The following is an 18631-nucleotide window of genomic DNA, read 5'->3' as shown; positions in this document are numbered from 1 at the left end:
CATGAAATATAGCATGGTCCAGGAAAAACAGTGTGAATAAGCTTTATTCCTGACTTTCTATTTCTCAGTTCCAGCCCCATGTAATGATTGCTATTTCCTGCTGAGACCATCTTGGCCTTCTGTATGTACCAAATAAATACTAAATACCACCACGACACCTGGACACACAGCTTATATTTTTTTGTGTTAATAACGTTTTGATTACTTGTAATCAAGCAATCAATCATATATATAAATATACACTCTCTGTCTCTATAGCAAAATGCATGCAAAAAGGATAGAGTCAAGAAGAGCAAGAATAAAAAATAAAAATATTTCTGGTGAACAAATATATGGAAATGTAGTGAAAAAATGGAAAATATACTCGAGAACATTTAAAACCAGTTTTTTGATTCTTTACTCATAATTCTTCAAGCTAAAATCCATATTGTGACACCATGTGTGACACTTTTATTAGTGATTTACACACTCATCTACTGACTTCCTAAATTTTGTTTCCATAATACCAAAGTCATCATGATGTTTTTGTTCCCCAAAAACATCTTGTTATAACACAAACTATTACCATGGCGAAGTTTCCCTCTTCCTGTGTTTACTTCCCTTTTGTAAATTTGTCATACCACACCATTTCTTCATGTTACTTTATATGATTATGTTTGTGTTGATTTAATCAGGACTACTTCCATAAATATTTAAGGAACAATTTTAAGAAAATTAAGATGAAAACCTAATCTAGAGCAATTTTTAAAAATCTTTAAAGATTGTCCAAAGCCAGTATATTTGAATGGTGCTTAGTGTAACTGAAAATGACTTTAAATAACTGCAAATCATCCAAATCATCAGAATCTGTTGTACAGACACAACAAGAAGTTCCCTAACACACATAAGGGGGCATATTGGATGGATATTAATGAATGTCAAGTTAAGAGTTTGGAATTTATTCAGTTTTACATATCTTGTAAAGCCTGTCATAACACCTTAGAAAAATTGAATTCTTTTAAAGTTCTATTGAAACGAATATCCACAATTCCTTAACTTCTGCCATATCCTGAGCTTTTATCTATTCTGACCCTCCAGGTGGGTTTGTGCACTCCTTGAGGCAGACTTAAGAGCATTCCAATGGAGGTGACATCTGGTTTCTAAATGAGAGGCAGGGTCCACACTCAAGCTAGATTCAGATGCTCAGGCAAACAATGTCCCCAGTAATCCTGTCTGGGTAGGCGAGCTCTATCCTTCCCTCTGTAACAGCTCCATTCTCAGGCAGGCTCTCCCCAACCAATGGCAAGACTCCAGTTTCCGTCTTACCAATTTAGCAATCCCAGCAAGAAGCAAGGGCCTCACAATTCCCCCTGTTCCGGCACAACTGCCATTGTCTCTGATTCCATTAGTCTTAAATCACTGGCTCCACTCCAAGCCCATACTGGCCTAGGGAAGGGTGCAGAAGGAAAGGAAGGGAGGGAGCAACACTGCATTAGGGTCCCAAATTCTGGTTCTTGAACCTGATCAGAAGCGAAGTCATCTCACCTCAATCAAAAGACTGATGAGGATGGAGGTGAGGATTTCTGAAGGAAAACCAGGGTTCTATTTCAAGAAAAAGGTGGGAGGGTGGGTGTCAGACAGGTAGAAACAGCAGATGTAGTGCAGACTGAAAGGGGAGGTTAACACTGATGATCAACTGAGCACCCATAGACAGAGGGACGAGAGATCTTGGATTAGTGACATGATCAGGAATCTTCATGTTGTCCCTTCAGAGCAGAACCATTATACAACAAACTGTAGCTTTTAGGAAGTGGGAAGGAGGGGGTGGCAGTTTCGTAGCAAAGCCAGGATAAAGCAGAGCCACCACTCTCACTCTTGCTGGCCAATTAACAAGATCAGTGATGCTCAGCATAGAACAGTGACCCTCCATTTTGTAGACATCTTACGTTGTATTAGTCAAATGTGAAAGATACAAAAAAAATTGTTGAGTAGAATGAAATTTAATAAACTGAGCATCTAGTTAGAGCTTCATTGGGTTAGTAATTACATAGATTTACAGCTTGTGCATGTAAAAGCAGCATTCAGCACATACTGAAACAAACGATAATCATGGTGGGCTTCGTAACACCGGCGCTCTTAATGTGAGACTTGGTACCGAGCTGTCATGAATTAACTGATGCAAAGTGATACTATATAAAAGAAAAAATACCCTTTCTACTTATGATTTTGATTAAATAAATTCTGAGTCATATATCTGAGTTGTAGATAATTCTCCAAACAGTGGGTTGATTCTTGACATGTCTCGTCCTTTTGGCTGCCTCAGTAAGTTGAAATTCTCCTCTTCCTAGGTATCTGTTAACTTTAGGTTAGGTCTGGGAATCATCGCAGCTAATTCTTCCTATTGTTTGGGCAGCAAGCTGTATTAACAAAGGAACAGTCAGTTCTTATGTATTTTCCCATAATGGACGGGAGAATTTTATTCTTATCCCCATTTTATATGCAAAGAGATTGAACCCGAAGTTTCAAACAAACATTGTATTTTTAAAATCTGTTCTAAGGTCTCTGATGAATACAGATGCACTCTCCTTTCAAAATTTCTGGTGTGGAAAAATTGTAAAGATAAATTAAAAGATTTCTTTGAAGAGAACGTTCTTCTGTTCGCATAAAGATTCACCACAGACTGTTTCTGTTCAGGTAAGTGTCTTAATCTATTCAGGCTATAATGAAATACTATACCCTAGGTGACTTAAATAAGAAACTCTGTTTCTCAGTTCTGGAGGCTGAGAAGTACAGTATCAAGGTCTCTGCAAATTCGGTATCTGGTGAGAACCTTCTTGGTTTGCAGATAGTTGCCTTCTTATTATATCCTCACAGGGCAAAGACAAAGAACAAGTTTCCTGGGTTTCTCTTCTTATGAAAGCACGAATCCCATCATAAGGACCCCACTCTCATAAATTCATCTATATCTAATACCTCGCAAAGGCTCCGTCTGCTAATATCACTGTGGGATAGAGGGCTTCAACAGATGGGTTTCTGGAGTACACAAACCTTTAGTCCATAACATTAAGGTTGTAAAACGCCACTACTTCATTTTGTTTATTTACAAGTATTTACATAATACTTAGTATGCTGATGTTTACAAATTTACAAACACTTTAATACTCATAACAAACCTGTGAGGCAGGCACTATTATTAGTTCTCTTTTACAGAGAAAAAAACAAAAACCAAGAGAGATTAAGTAAATTGCCCGTGGTCAGACTGTCAGGTGGCAAGAAAGTAGAGTAGCTGAGACTTCTACAGTGGCAGACAGCCTTGTCAAAGTCCCTGTTCCTCAGTCTCCGTGGGCCTGAGGCCAGCCTGCTTCCTCTCACAGTGCTGGCTGTGGGGTATCTCACACATTTCCCCAGGTCTGCATCTACCCTGGAAAATCAATTCACTCATCTACAGTAGTTTAATCCAGAAAGTGATAAAAGGCTGGTGAAAAGAGAACTACCCAGTGGGAAGGCCTCTACTAACACAGAGTTTGAAATGCTCTATCGACACTCTTGAAAAACCAAAGTACTCTGATAGTTGTTTCTCAAGAGAGAATCAGTCCCGGTAGGCTGGCAAATTCAGACGACCTGAATTGGAATACACCAGCAATCTAGGATTTACGTATTTTGAACAACACATCTGTGTATTATTTAGATGAGTAAAGGCAGGAGTCACTGGGTACTAGCTTTCTGGTGACCATGACCTTTTCTGTCCATGGACAGGACTAAAAAAGATGGAACCTCCTAATCCCAATCCCAACACGGATCCTTGGAGCTCCTGCAAGACTGTCATGAACAAAAACACAGCGCCATATAGAGCAAAAAGGTGTGCTCGTGGAATTAATTACCAGAGCTTGGAAAGTCTCAGAATTTCAAAGTGAGGAAGGATGAGAGATTACAACACTATCCTAAAATGTATACTGCATTAACCTCTGGCAATGGTCTGTCCCCTCGCCCTGCCCCACACCAAGCAGCCTAAAAATGTGGCACTAAGTGTGATTTATTTGAGGTCATAAGACACGAAAAATAAGACAACCATAATTACATGTTATCTGAGATCACAGATGTGTTTTTTAAAGAGTGCTTTTTCCAGATATGAATAAAATCTGCAAAACCCAAGTTGACAGAAAGAGGGTAAGTAGATAAGAGGGGCTGCCATTCCGCCTCAGCCCTTACAATCCCGACAACTGGTATGTCTCTGAGAATCTATTATTTCCCCTAAAGTCGGCTCAGTCCCTAAATGGGTCTGAAAGGCCAAAGCCTCCCCGCCCCGCGCCAGCGGTCCCTGGACTCCCAAGCTCCCCTTCGCAGGTGGTGGCCTCACGTGGCGGCCACTCACTCCCGCCTCGGGGCCCAGGGAAAGGGAGCCCCAAGCTCGGGGACTCGGGCGGGCGGCCCCCCTGCGCGCGGGGCGGGGCGCGCCTGCTTCCGGACCCGGGCCGACCTGGAGGTCCGGGAATTTCCCTGGCCCGGGAGCTGCGCCCCGCTCCGCGCCGACCCGGGATAAAAGGGCTTCTCCGGCCCCGGGAGCCACACGGCCCTTTCCGCCAGCGCCCCCGCCAGCTCCGCGCTCCAGGCACCGCCGCCAGACCCTCGAGCTGAGCCCATGGCCCGCGCCGTCCCCGCCGCCGCCCCCCGCGCTCCCCGGCTCCTCGCCGCCGCGCTGCTGCTCGTGCTCCTGGCGGCCGCCTGCCAGCGCGCAGAAGGTGACACGGGGCGCTCTGGGTCCCGAGGATGGGCGAGGGCGGGGGCGCACCCCGGGACGGCCCCGCTGACTGAGTCTTCCCTCCCGGCAGGGGCGCCCGTGGTCAGCGAACTGCGCTGCCAGTGCTTGCAGACCTCGCAGGGAATTCACCCCAAGAACATCCAGAGCGTGAAGGTGACGCCCGCGGGCCCCCACTGCGCCCAGATCGAAGTCATGTAAGTGAGGCCTGGTGGGACTGCTGTCGCCCTCGTCACCCCCACCGCCACATGCCCCCCACCCTAATCCTCAGCCCGACCCCCCGCCTCACGTGGATGCCCCCTTCTCTCTGCAGAGTCACCCTCAAGAGTGGACAGGAAACTTGTCTCAATCCCGAAGCCCCCATGGTTAAGAAAATCATCCACAAGATACTGAACAAGTGAGTTACGGTTTTTATTCACCTGTGCGGCTAGTCATCCGTCACCAATACTGGCATCTGCTCTTGAAAATTCTACCCAGGAAACCCAGGGTTTAGCTGAAAGTCTGAAAATCATTATTATTTCACAGTTCAATTTGCTATTAAGATCATTAATCTGATCTGGTGCCACAAGGATGTTTCCAGTGCCCTCTATCACTATTTGCCTCAATTCCCATTCAAATGAGTATGGGTACACTTACGTTTCTAACGATTTAGCACATTTAGCCAGTGAGGGCAAAATGCTACGGAACAAACATTGTTTACTTCAGCCTTCACAGACCTCAGACCTGAAAAGTTGAACCTCTGGTTTTAGGCAAAATAGGCCTCTGAAGCTTAGTGAAGAGAGGTGGAACTTTTCAGGGAGACCTCCCTGAGTTCAGTCTAGGATCCCTATGAAAGTTTTTTCATTCCTTTGAGCCTCAGCAAAACGGGATGGGTAACAGTAGCTATTCACATGGCTTATGTGAGGTAATGCCTATAAATTTTTAACCTAGTGTGATAGTCAGTGAACAGTACTCTTTAAAGCCAGTGATAGAATTGAGTCCACAATTCCGCTTTTCCTCAGTAAAAGAGAAAGCTCTCTGCTGTACAGCGCAGTAGGTACAGTGGAACCTTCTCTAGGCACAGGGCTGGGCCAGGTTCTGCAGGCAGAAATCCCTCCAGCTTCTGACCTGTGTGAGGTAAGAGCAGCTTTCCTTCACACCTGTAACAGTAACCCTTTTCTCCCCATAGGGGAAGCGCCAACTGACAAAGAAGGAAGAAGCTCTTGAGTGGTGGTTCCTGAAAGGCAGTCCCCTACCCTTACAGGAACGGAGAAAAGCTGGCTTTGGGGACATTTAGAAATGGCTTAATGTGTTTGACTATTTTTTTTGTTCTATTTATGTATGTATTTATTTATTTTTCAAAGCTCATATTGTGAGATTTTACATGTTTGTATTTAAAGATGTGAATGTGTTTAATCAAACATAAGTCAGTCCTGGTTGTTATTTAATTTAAAGATGGTGGGTTTTAATGTCTCATTAAATTAATATTTATTGGGAGACCAAGTCCCCCAGCACTGTGATGGAGTGAGATAGGGTTTATAAAAGGGGAATTAAAGCAGTCAGACAGTAAAATGACTATTAGGGTCAGGGAAAGTGTGCCCTCATCTGTACTTGTTTAAACAAGCGTCAGTTGTTATTTATTGAAATGATATCACATTATATAGTCAACATTTTTATGTTGAAGCTTCCCTTGGACATTTTATGTCTTGCTTGTAGGGCATAATGCCTTGTTTAATGTTCATTATGCAATGCTTCTCTTTATCTTGGAACAGAGAAGTTAAATACTGTTACATTTTTACAAAGGATGTGAAAATAAAGATTTTGCAAAAAAATAACATGCTTGGTTTTGTTTTATTCATCTTGATCTTCGGCTTCTACTGTGTGTCTTCCTAGGTGCTGTACAGTTAGTCTGAGGTCATGCCAAACTTAATGTCTGCCTCCGGCTGTTACTTCCCTCGTATTTCTCTTACTCAAGAAAGAATGTTAGACATACTACTCCCCTACCCCAACCACCTCAAAAATCCTAGTTTTATGTAAAATATTTGTGTTTTTCACACTGATCAATTATTCAAAATAAATTCCTTATAAACTTTTAAACTTGTATAAATATTTTAACACTGGCTCCTATTAAATGCTTTTGGTAAGTGGTTTTTCAAAAATCACATAAATCCAGTGAAGCTTGGAGCAAAACGTGGGTAAGTGGATTCTTTCTAAGAACTCAAACAATCAGTGCTATTTAAACCAATGATAATGAGGATGCTCTATGGAGATAGATACATAAAAAGTAACACAAAGGACAGGGAGGGAGATAAATGGATTTAAAACATAGTACATTTCTTCAATTGTTAGAAAAGTATTAAAGAAAATTATGTGGCAATTTTCTTACATGTATTGTATATAATATAGTATATACAATATATATAATTATTACACATATTGTAATTTTTAGGGCAACCACTAAAAAGTAAATGTGAAATTTTGGACTCAAAAATCTGAAAAGGAGATATGATAGAATAAAATAAAATACCTGAATACTACAAAGAAGAAAGAAATTAAAGAATAAAGAAACAAAACAATAAATGGGACAGGGGAAGAAGGGACAAATTTCCCTTACAGAAGAATGCCTAATAACATATAAGTATACCTTCTCTCTTCCTGAAGGTGGGGTTTAATTCCCTTCCCCAGGTGAGTGTGGGCTGGGCTTTGTGATTTACCTCCAAAGAGTTTAGGAAAAGAGTAAAACAACACTGTTGGGGAGAATCTGGTAGATAACCACCTTAATTAACCAAGAGGCCACGATAATGATCACCAGTTGTCATGTGAATGTCATGTACTCTCACTACATGCTATGATGAGAAAGGGCACTTTAGATCCCTGATGTTCTTTCCCTAAACCCATTACTCTGGGATGATCATGAGAAAATCACTGAATTGAGAAAGAAATTTTACAAAATAACCTAACCAGTATTTGTCAAAACTGTCAGATCAGGAAAGACAAAACAATACTGAGATTCTGTCACAGGTCAGAGGAGACAAAGGCGACATGGTGACTATATCCATTGTGGTGTACTGGATTGGATCCTGGAATAGAAAAAGGACATGAGTGGAAATTTGATGAAATCTGAATAAAAGAATGAAGTATAATTAACAACAATGTACCAATGTTAATATTTTAGTTTTAATAAATATTTTAATTATGTAAAAAGTCAACATTAAGAGAAAACTGAGGAAAATGCCTACCATCTTCACAAATTTTCCAGAAGTCTAAAATTATTCTAAATTGAACATTTATTTTTAAAAAGATAGGACAAATAGAATAGCAAGATACTAGGCTTAAATCCAAGTTTATTAAAATTTACAGTAAACTTAAAAGAATAAACTCTCTATTTAAAAGTCAAAGATTTTGACTTTTTCTAATACAAGGACTGTGTAAGACAAAAAAATCTACACCCCTAAAAAAGAGACACATATTAAATTTAGGAAGCAGATAACCTGAAATTAAAAGAATTGAGAGTGTCATGCTAAAAATAAACCTGGCATGGATATATTAATATATTACTCATCAGTAATTATTAAACTATTTTTAATAAAAAGTATTAATCGATTGGTTAATAATTGATATGTTAAAGCCTAATATATCATAACTTACAGACAGAAGTAGTCTTAGAGATAATGAAGGTTGATTGAAAATAAAAAAGGGGGCAATTTTACATGAGACAAACAATTCTAAAATTGTATGAACTTAATAACATAAAAAAAATATAAAGACAAATGAAGAGAAATGAAAAGGAACAATAGATGAAATCATAATCACAGTTAAAGATACTAACAAATCGCTTTCAATACTTTATAGGCAAAAAGTAAAGAATAGGTAATAGTATGGAAGAGTTGAGCAACATAGTCAACCAACTTGGCCTGAGCAACGCATATAGTCACTTCACCCAACAATTGCATAAATCACATTTGTTTTTCCAACGCACGGGGAACATTTTACAAAAGAGACCACATATGGGCCACAAGGAGTGTATCAACAAATTTCAAAATGTTGAAATGTTATGGCCAATGTTCTTTAATCATCAAGTTTTTTATGATGATTTCTAATTTTTCTAGCTGAAACATGTATCCGTACACTGTGCATGATACGTTTGTTGTAGTTCATAACTCATCTCTCAACTTCCTAAACTTTGCTTCCCTAAAACAGGAAGCATAAAAATAGGATTGTCATGATTTTTCATGCCTGTTGTAACCAAGTATGATAGGACATAACTCATTCCCCATATTAATTTTGTGACCTATTCCTTTGTAGTTTTGTCATTCTTATGTTTCTTTGGTTTATATGATATGCAATGTGTTTGTACATTCATCTCCCCCATTGATTAACAGATAGAGGGTAAAAGAGTCTGTCTTCCTCTTTATATCCCTGACACCAAACTTCACACCTACCTTACAAATGCTTAGTCAGTGATCAGTGAAAATGCTGAAACATGGAAAAAGAAAGGAATTAAATTGTAGTTGAAATGTACCTTCTGGTTAGAAAGATAACTAGCAGTAAGTGGAATTAGTCACAAAAACCCAATCAAATTAATGAAAAGGGGAATCATTTGACTTTTGAAACTGGAAGGCTGATGAGTAGATGAGATAAAGCTGCAGTTAAAAAATTCTTTTCAGGATTAGTTTCTCTCCAGATCAGGCTGCCTTTCTCTCTGCTGCCTTTATATTAGGCAAGCTCTCCTCAAACAATGTCAAAGCTTTGAACCTCTGTTCTTGTTCAGCAGGAAGTAAGGGTTTGTTTTTCTATCCATTTCCTGACAAAAAGGACTCTAGGGAATTTTTCTGACTTGGCCAGGCTTGGTTAATTTGCCCACCTCTGCCCCTACCAAAGTGGCTGGAGACTGGATCCAGTCTGGAAGGGCTGATAGATGATTCTCTAGGTCATCAGCCCACCCCAGGAGATTTGCTGCAGGGTCACCAGACTGGGAGAAACTACCCAGACTGAAAAGAAGAAAAAAGATGGTTCCCAAAGGAAAACCAAGTTCTGTAAAGGGGAAGGAGGGAGGAGCTCTAGCCAGGCAGAAAAGACAAAAATGTATTAGAGACCAGGCTAGACGGAAGACATTGACAAATGAATGAAATGTTCTGGACTGAAGAAGTGGATGGATCCAGAGATTTAATGCCACATTCAGACATCTTCTTTCTTCTTCCCTCAGAGTCAGTCATTGTACCAGAAGCAATTGCAACAAAACAGGGTTGGCCACTGTGACAAGACCAGCACGGGGAAGACAGCCCTGTGCTGCCCATTCCTGTCCGTCCATGATCTCAGGGTACAGCCATAACTCCATATTTTAAAGACACATTAGATAGTGTCAATCTAAGCTGCAAGATGCAGTGAACATGGCCGTACACAATGGACTTCAGCAAACAATGCTTTTAGTTTTAGAGAGGCCCTGTTCTTTAAACATTGGTGATTGCATTAGTTTAGTTAGTTTGGGCATATAAATATGTCTTCAGCTCATAAAATGAGTAATTAATTGGGGAAGATCAAAGAACTGGATTATATTAACAGGCTTCAGGACACCATTGCTTTTTAGGTTTTCTGAAAAATAAATATGGAGTTGCTAGGGATTGAATTATGAGATTTGCTAATTAAGGTAGAGAAAAAAAACTTTAATTTATAACTTCATTTTGTGAGCAATTGACATTTCTCAAAGCAAGACTTAGGCATAAAGTTGTAGATAAACCTACAAATATGACACTGCTTCTTGAAACAGTTCTTTCTTTTGGCTACTGCTGTAAATTTTTTAGTGCTCTACTCATTCACCCTGAGTCATTGCTCATGCCAAACTTTGGGTTGAATCTGGAAAGCATTAGAATAACATTTCTGTTTTCTTAAGTTATAAAGGGAGTAGAGGTCTGGGTAGCCAACTATTTCAGTTATTAAAACATGACAAAGTACCCAGACTGGGTCAGCAGAAAACTGTGATCCTTATCCTGCACGTAAGAGCTGACTAAAATGTCCAGTGCCCTAATGGGAAATTCTCAGGTAGCGTGCTCAGCTCACTGACCTGATTTGGGAGGTGATTAGGAAAAGCAGATAGATGAATAGAAGCAGATTTTATTAAATTTAAGTATATCTTATTCATGCCACAAAAGAAAATTGTTGCTGTCAGTAAAATAAACCATTTGAGACTTTTGAGCATTTGCTATTTTGAAGCTTTAGGAAAGGTGAAGTTGAACTAGTCAACCACTAGAATGACATATTTAAACAAAGTACAATAAATGGCTATCCTGAAGTTATCTATCACTTGTCTCAAAAAAAATTTTTTATGGTGTAGGTTAAAGTAGCATTGCCTAGAGCCCAAATTCTGAATTTTACTAACTGTGAGGCCTTGGGAAATTACTTAAATTTTCTGCCCTTAGTTTCCTTGTGGTGAAAAACCTGGTCACTATTTCTTGGGGCAGCTGAAAAAACTAAATGGGTTTTACATATATGTAAAGGATTTAGATCAGTGCCTATTACATCAAAATATTACTTATAACACTACTTTGTTGGCTCAGCATTTTTATAAGTCCATAAAATACGTGAGCTACTAGGGATGTTGAAGAAAAGAAAGGTCTGCTAAAGTTTGTTCCTTGGACAGAAGTTAAAAAGTCTTATAACAATTCCTTCACGCTTTCTGTTCGCTATAATTTTTCTGTAGTAAACAGGTATACATCAATAATAGGAAAAATAAAACCATATTTTAATACTTAAAGAATAGCTATTATAAGTCTGAACTACTGATTATCTCAAGAAAACACACTATTTCCAATTAAGAAGCCCAGAAAAATAAGTATAACAACATTAGTATCTACACGAATTCTCACTTATTGCTGAGTTACTCATATTTTATAAACTTCAGGTCATTTTTCATTTCCTACTCCTTTTTAAAAAAGTTAAATTCCGTGTTCTTTTTCACAGCACTGTACTGACTGAAAAAAAATGTGAAGCCAAATGTTTATTGATAATCTAGTCATTCATAAGCTTTTCTAATAATCAAGATGCAACATCTTTATTTTTATTCACATTTTATTGTTGAAATTTTTTTAACTAAAATTATAAAATTAGCCAACAATTAAACTAGACAATAAAAAATTCATTCTAAGTTATCTCTTTAGAAAAAAATGTACAAAAAAATTTATATTGGTTGGAGAGATTTTTGTTTGTTTTGTGCAAAAACTCTTTTCTATTTGAACAAGGATTTTCTCTCCAGGTGAGTTTCAGCTTAGTAATATGGAAAAAGCAATTTCTATTTTATTTCTTTAAGTGATTTATAGCACATTACATGTACTGGTGTTATACAAAAGTCAACACTGTTATTCACCCTAATAACTTGTTGAGGTAATACTACCAGTAATCTCCATTTTACAGATGAGACCCAAGGCACATACAGGTTAAATACCCTGTACCCCTAATTGGGACAGCCAAAATTCCTACCCCGGCAGTGTGGTGCAGACTTCCACTCTGTGCGTCTATCCAGCAATATAGATCATATAGATAGAGCATTCATCCCCTTCCTTGTCTTCCTTCCCCTCCACATATGTCCCACTGCATATACCCACTCCACTCACAGAATTGCTCCCAGAATCACATTTAACCACCTGAAACCTACGTATAATCAAGCAAAGGACACTGAAACTGAGGATGAAAAACGAGCCACTGAATGACAAAGAATTGAGTTGACAGCTTTAAATGTCGTATGAGAAATCAGTAAAAATAAAATATGACTGCCATTATTTCTCTCGAGAGGAAAAGTAAGTCCCTGAAGGCAAGCCCATGTATGTTGGAAATGAAATGAGATTTTTGAACATAAAGCAAGAAAGGGTTATTAGAGATTCGTGATCTAGCACTTGGATATTTTACAGAAACAGGACTTTTGAGCTGCTGAGATGAGCAAAGGACGGGACTCACACTAGGCATCAGCTTCTCAGTCCTGTAACATTTTGTGTTTGGACAAAATTAGAAACTGTGGACCCCATGAGCCAAGGGGAACTTTCTCTCCCATCAACAGCTCCCAAAATTACGACCAGCCCCTTATTCCATGGATTACTCCCGGCCATATGCACCAAAAACTCGTTATTCATGGATTTACTCGAGCTCGGGAAGTTCCAGAATTTCAAGGAGGAAGGAAGCTAAGTAGGATTACGACACTTTGTCCTAAATTAAACACTTAATTATTTTTGACATTGGTCATCCCCTCATCACTGCAGGGTGACATGACACAAAGGGTGATTTATTTGTGCTTGTAAAATACCAGGAACAGGGTAAATGTTCTTATGTCTAATCTGAGATGACATGTATATTAACAGAGTGTATTTACGCAGATGTAAAGGAAATCAAGCCACAAATATTTCTGCGTACGTAACAAATGGAAGAGCAGGACACCCCCCAGCCCCAAAGTCCCGCCATAATTTCCCCAAGCAACATTCGTCAAGGTGCCTGTCTCTGATAAGGACAATTTCCTTTTGCTAAGAGACTCCCGCCCCGGGGTTCAGGGAAAGGGCGCCCCAAGCTCGGGCGACTCCGGCGAGCGGCCCCCCTGCGCGCTGGGCGGGGCGCGCCTGCTTCCGGACCCGGGCCGACCTGGAGGTCCGGGAATTTCCCTGGCCCGGGGGCTGCGCCCCGCTCCGCGCCGACCCGGGATAAAAGGGCTTCTCCGGCCCCGGGAGCCACACGGCCCTTTCCGCCAGCGCCCCCGCCAGCTCCGCGCTCCAGGCACCGCCGCCCGACCCTCGAGCTGAGCCCATGGCCCGCGCCGTCCCCGCCGCCGCCCCCCGCGCTCCCCGGCTCCTCGCCGCCGCGCTGCTGCTCGTGCTCCTGGCGGCCGCCTGCCAGCGCGCAGAAGGTGACACGGGGCGCCCTGGGTCCCGAGGATGGGCGAGGGCGGGGCGCGCACCCCGGGACGGCCCCGCTGACCGAGTCTTCCCTCCCGGCAGGGGCGCCCGTGGTCAGCGAACTGCGCTGCCAGTGCTTGCAGACCTCGCAGGGAATTCACCCCAAGAACATCCAGAGCGTGAAGGTGACGCCCGCGGGCCCCCACTGCGCCCAGATCGAAGTCATGTAAGTGAGGCCTGGTGGGGCTGCTGTCGTCCTCTTCACCCCCACCCTGACCCCCAGCCCGATCCCCCGCCTCACGTGGATGCCCCCTTCTCTCTGCAGAGTCACCCTCAAGAGTGGACAGGAAGTTTGTCTCAACCCCGAAGCCCCCATGGTTAAGAAAATCATCGATAAGATACTAAACAAGTGAGTTACGGTTTTTATTCACATGTGTGGCTAGAGTCATTGGTCACCAATACTGGCATCTGCTCCTGAAAATTTTATCCAGGAAACCCAGGGTTTAGCTGAAAGTCTGAAAATCATTATTATTTCACAGTTCAATTTGCTATTAAGATCATTAATCTAATCTGGTGCTACAAGGATGTTTCCAGTGCCCCCATGCCCACCTCAAATCCTAACCCCATTCAAATGGTGTGAGTAAATGTGTGTTCCTGAAAATCATATGGATTTGGCCAAAGATCTAAAATGGTTTCAGCCTATTAAGGAACCAACAGTAGTTACCTCAGTCCCTTACTGGATTCAGACTGAGAAGTGGACTCCCCTGTTCTGGACAACATGTGCCTCCTTGTGGTGAGGAGCCGGGACTTTGCAGTGTTCCCAGCCCCAGCTGTAAGCCCAGGCTCCACTCTATTCCTGTGACCCCAGGGAAAGTGCTTCATCTCTTTGAGTCTCTATGGGGAAGATAGTCGCTACTTAATGGCATTTGCTATGAGGTTTAAGTGATGTCATACATATCACAATAGGCTGAAAAAGTACATTATGTCCTGACTTTTTGAAGCTAATGAAACAGTTGTGACCACAGGCCCCTTTTGCCTAATTAAACAACACCCAGGCGCCTGGCATTTTCATTTCTGCCACCCAAAGCAGCTATGGTATAGATAGGAACCACCTGGGGCAGGTTACAAAGGCAGGTTTTTTAATCCTACTAACAGCAACCATTTTCCCATCACAGCGACAGCGCCAACTGAGCTAGAGAGAAGAAGGAAGCTTGTCTGGTTCTTGCTACAGCTTCAGTGAAAGAAAAACAAACAGCGCCTAGGGCCATCTGGATTGTGTTTAATGTGTTTGACCATTTCTTATGAGAATTCTTCGTTTGGTTTGTTTTTTTAAAGCATTTATTTATTTATTTATTTTTCAAAGCTTGTTTATTAATGTTCTATCTATTTAAAGATATGAGTATGTTTGGTGTTTGGTAATTTGCTATACTCTTAAAAAGTCATTTTATTTTAAATTAAAGTTTTTCAGTTCTGATAGTGTTTAATTTGAAGATGAGGTGTTTTAAATGTTCTTCATACATTATGTTTTGCGTGTGGGGAGATCACACCAAACCATCCATTCATAAAGCCTAGAGTTTAATAGTGGAGGATCCAAGCAATCAGATCATGGTAAAGGTAGAGGAATGTATGCACATCTCATGTTTTGTTCTGTGGAGAATGTCAGTTGTTATTTATTGAAACATTTTCACAGTATGTGGTGAACATTTCTGAAGTTCTGAAGTTTATTTAGAAACTCCAGTATTTTAAATATACCTTGGACATTTTGTGTCTTCCTTGTAAGGCATAATGCCTGTTTAGTGTTAAAATTAGTCATTGTTTCTCTATGTCTGGGAATAGAGAAGTTTAAATATGTATTGATGTATTTTTTACAACTAACATGAAAATAAAGCTTTTTGCAAAAATTTCTTGCGTAAATTTTTTACTTTTTGGCCTATTGCTCCTTCTGAATACCCAAGTGCTGTGAAAGTATAACAGACTGTAGATCATACCCATTTAACAGCTGCAACTAGCAGGCTCTCCTCTACTTCTCTCCTGTGAAGGCATGCCTGACACTTTTTCAAAGTCCTTGCAGGCCCCCACCTTGAGAATCTGTTTCACATAAAATACTCATTTTGTTTCAGTATAACCAAACTGTTATTCATTTCCAGCTATTTAAAAGTTTTCAAATGTTTATACATATTTTTAAAAGGGATCCTCATTAAAATTCTTTGTTAAATGGATTTTCAGTCAATTATACATTTGTAGTTAAGTGGTGGATTCTCCCTCAAAACTCAAATTTTGCAATGGAGAAAAAAGTGAATGGCTGAGTGCTTCTCTGTGTAAAGGTCGAATTGAGAAGGGCTGCATTGTCCAACCCGCAAGAAGAGAGAACAATCACCCAGTGTAATGTTGTTCCAGGCTTCAGAGGTATAGTGATTGTTTAAATGTTTCTGAAACTGTACATCTGAATTCAAATTGCCCCACGATAACAGGAGTACACATTCTTCCACAACAGAAACGGGTTATCATCTCATGATTAGGAAAGATCTGACTCACCTGGAAAAGAATGAACTCTCAACACTGAAAAGGAGAAATGTCTGTGCACAGGAGGGAGGGCCAGCTATAATGTGTGCTTATTTTTTATTCAGGACCTGTTTCTGGGCTTATTTAAAGCCATTAGCAGGAGGAGGGTGGACACATGCTCAGGCTTGTCCTGAGCAGCTGGGTAACTTCAGGTGAGAAGCAATCACTCTAAGTTTCCATGTCCTCCCCTGAAAATTAAGTACAACAATCTCTTCTTAATTCCAACAGTATTTTCTCAGAATGAATAAGACAAAGAAGCAATTTTTAATTGTACAGAGATGAACAACTGCAAACCATTCTGGAAGCTTCAACAGTGCCAGCATTGGCTTATTCCTTATCCCCAAGTCAGGGATAGGCATTTTAGGCTGTGGAAAATAAAAATGTCCTTGTATTTCTTAGGGTTCTTATGAAAAGTCCTAGCCTCTTCACATACCATGAGTATTTAATCTGTAACCATTTGTCTAGTTAATTGCTCTGATCCCAGCAAATATTCTCCAAGATGACATAATAGTTATAAGATCAGGACTAAGTCTCATGTTAAGTCCCAGGGGGCTGGGGAGACTGAAATTCTATCTCCCTGGGTATTACATGTTAAAAGAGATGAAGCCACAAAATTAGATTTACCCATAGATCGTTAAAGTGGAGTATAGGGCATCTAGCTCTGGAAGAGATTCATTTGTATATCCAAAGAGTTAGGATTTAGGCCTGTTGTGTTTCCAAGAAGACCCTTTCTGGAGGGGAATGGGACAAAACCTTCCCCTTTAAGAGCAGAGAAAAAAATTGTTTCTTTTTTCCCTGTCCCTGGCTTAAGCAGTATCTAGCTAGCGTAGCAGGACACTGACCTGGCTTTCATTATGTAAGGCCATGGGTAATGCCTGAGGCAGGCAGGAAGTGACACTTTCACTAGAAGGATATTCATAAGACATCTGTCTTTGATCCAGAGCACCTCTGGGTATGTTCAAGTTTTTAGATATGAATAATAAAAGCTCAACGTAGGCCTTATTGAGTCTGTGTATGTATGGAAAGAAGGATGAAGAAGATGCAGTTCATTCATATAGTGATTAACAGGTTATGAAAAAGTACACTGATTTGGAGTAGATTCCAGTTCTAACATCTTCTAACTAGGTAGTCTGAGAGTAAGTTTCTTGATTAAATTTTATTTCTCCTTTCATAAAAGGGGTTGTCAATCTGAAAATGAAGAGCCACAATGAGAGGCAAATGAGCGTTACTTGGGATTAAACAATTGCAATTTAGGGAGCACAGATTCAGGTAGAAACCCAAATAGTGCTCCTGTTTGTGGAGTGAAAGCAAAGGCTTTTTGCGAGAAAAAGGAAGCAGCAATTATGTGAGTTGAAGAAAAGAAAAAGGTTTTTCTATGGTTGTTAATAAGCTAAACTGCTCTGGGTAATGCATAGATTAACTGTTTATTATATCCTAGTCCATAACCACTAACCACCAGACTTGTGAACAGGATATCTATTCTCCTGTTGACTTCTCAAACAATTGCTTGAAATAATTCCATTTTGCCTAGCCTAAAGGTTTTGGCCCAATTCAAACAAACACCAGTAAGGCAGTTTCTCTCCAACGGCCACTCCAACTCCATTTTAAAATGGCTCCAGTCATTTCAGGTTTTCTCATGGTGCAATAATGGAATCTCCATTTTATAGTTTTTACTAGAATTGTGTGCTGTAATTTGAGTAAAGAGCTAAGCAGTACCTGAGAGATAATGGTGGCTCAGGAATTTCTGTGAAAAAGGAGCAATCTGATTGAAAGTGGAGGAAGTACACTCAATTTCTGTTGCTTCTGTAACAAATTATCACAATTCTGGTAGCTTAAAACAAGATAAGCACAGCTCTGGAGGTCAGAACACTGAAATAAGTTACACTGGGCTAAAGGCAAGGTGTCTGTAGGGCTATTTCCTTCTGGAGACCGTACAAAAGATCCATTGCCTAGATCTTTCCAGCTTCCATTGCCTAGATCTTTCCAGCATCCACATTCCATAGCTCATGGCCATCTTCCTGCATCTTCAAAACCACCAGCAAAGCCTCTTCGGCATGGTCTTTCTTTCTCTGGACCTCCTGCTCTTTCACAAAGCCTCCTGTTTGATTCCAACTCCTGCATCCCTTTTATAAGAATCCTTGTGAGTATATCAAGATACATCTATCTCTCTATATATACATATAGATATGTAATCACTCTTTATATATAGGTATCTTTCTATATAGATATAGATACAGATCTCAAGAAATAATCCTGGGTAATCTTGCCTTCATAAGGCCTTAATTTAATAACATCTGCAAAATTCCTTTAACAATATAAGGTAACATATTCATAGGTTCCAGGGATTAGGACAAGGACATCTTTGGGGAGCCATTATTCAGGCTTCCACAGAGAGATGAATTTCTGAGTTTCAGGGTTCAAAGCACTTTTCCTTAGGCTAGTGAAATGTACATATTATAGATGGGAAGTTGGAGATTATGGGAGG

General features: G+C 40.4%; 2 protein-coding genes across 2 annotated transcripts; both read left to right on the top strand.

Annotated features, from left to right (window-relative positions):
- Nucleotides 1-4492: 4492 nt before the first annotated feature.
- Nucleotides 4493-6549, top strand: LOC108397673 (growth-regulated protein homolog beta-like). The gene is made up of 4 exons (XM_037003411.2): nt 4493-4718; nt 4809-4932; nt 5049-5132; nt 5904-6549. Exons 1-4 carry the CDS (start codon nt 4619-4621, stop codon nt 5917-5919), a joined length of 324 nt encoding a protein of 107 aa, XP_036859306.1. The 5' UTR covers nt 4493-4618; the 3' UTR covers nt 5920-6549.
- A 6796-nt stretch (nt 6550-13345) lies between these two features.
- Nucleotides 13346-15485, top strand: LOC118969284 (growth-regulated protein homolog gamma-like). Its single transcript, XM_037003413.2, has 4 exons — nt 13346-13595; nt 13687-13810; nt 13910-13993; nt 14760-15485. Exons 1-4 carry the CDS (start codon nt 13496-13498, stop codon nt 14773-14775), a joined length of 324 nt encoding a protein of 107 aa, XP_036859308.1. The 5' UTR covers nt 13346-13495; the 3' UTR covers nt 14776-15485.
- Nucleotides 15486-18631: the final 3146 nt, after the last annotated feature.

Source organism: Manis javanica, chromosome 5, assembly GCF_040802235.1.
Source record: "Manis javanica isolate MJ-LG chromosome 5, MJ_LKY, whole genome shotgun sequence".
NCBI lineage: Eukaryota > Metazoa > Chordata > Mammalia > Pholidota > Manidae > Manis > Manis javanica.
This window is presented reverse-complemented; position numbering and strand designations above follow the sequence as displayed.

Excerpts from the sequence above, each read along its gene's own strand:
- LOC108397673 (XM_037003411.2), top strand. The coding sequence starts at position 4,619 with ATGGCCCGCGCCGTCCCCGCCGCCGCCCCCCGCGCTCCCCGGCTCCTC. Across the intron at positions 4,719-4,808 it reads CGCCTGCCAGCGCGCAGAAG|GGGCGCCCGTGGTCAGCGAA; the intron begins GTGACACGGGGC and ends CCCTCCCGGCAG. Across the intron at positions 4,933-5,048 it reads TGCGCCCAGATCGAAGTCAT|AGTCACCCTCAAGAGTGGAC; the intron begins GTAAGTGAGGCC and ends TTCTCTCTGCAG.
- LOC118969284 (XM_037003413.2), top strand. The coding sequence starts at position 13,496 with ATGGCCCGCGCCGTCCCCGCCGCCGCCCCCCGCGCTCCCCGGCTCCTC. Across the intron at positions 13,596-13,686 it reads CGCCTGCCAGCGCGCAGAAG|GGGCGCCCGTGGTCAGCGAA; the intron begins GTGACACGGGGC and ends CCCTCCCGGCAG. Across the intron at positions 13,811-13,909 it reads TGCGCCCAGATCGAAGTCAT|AGTCACCCTCAAGAGTGGAC; the intron begins GTAAGTGAGGCC and ends TTCTCTCTGCAG.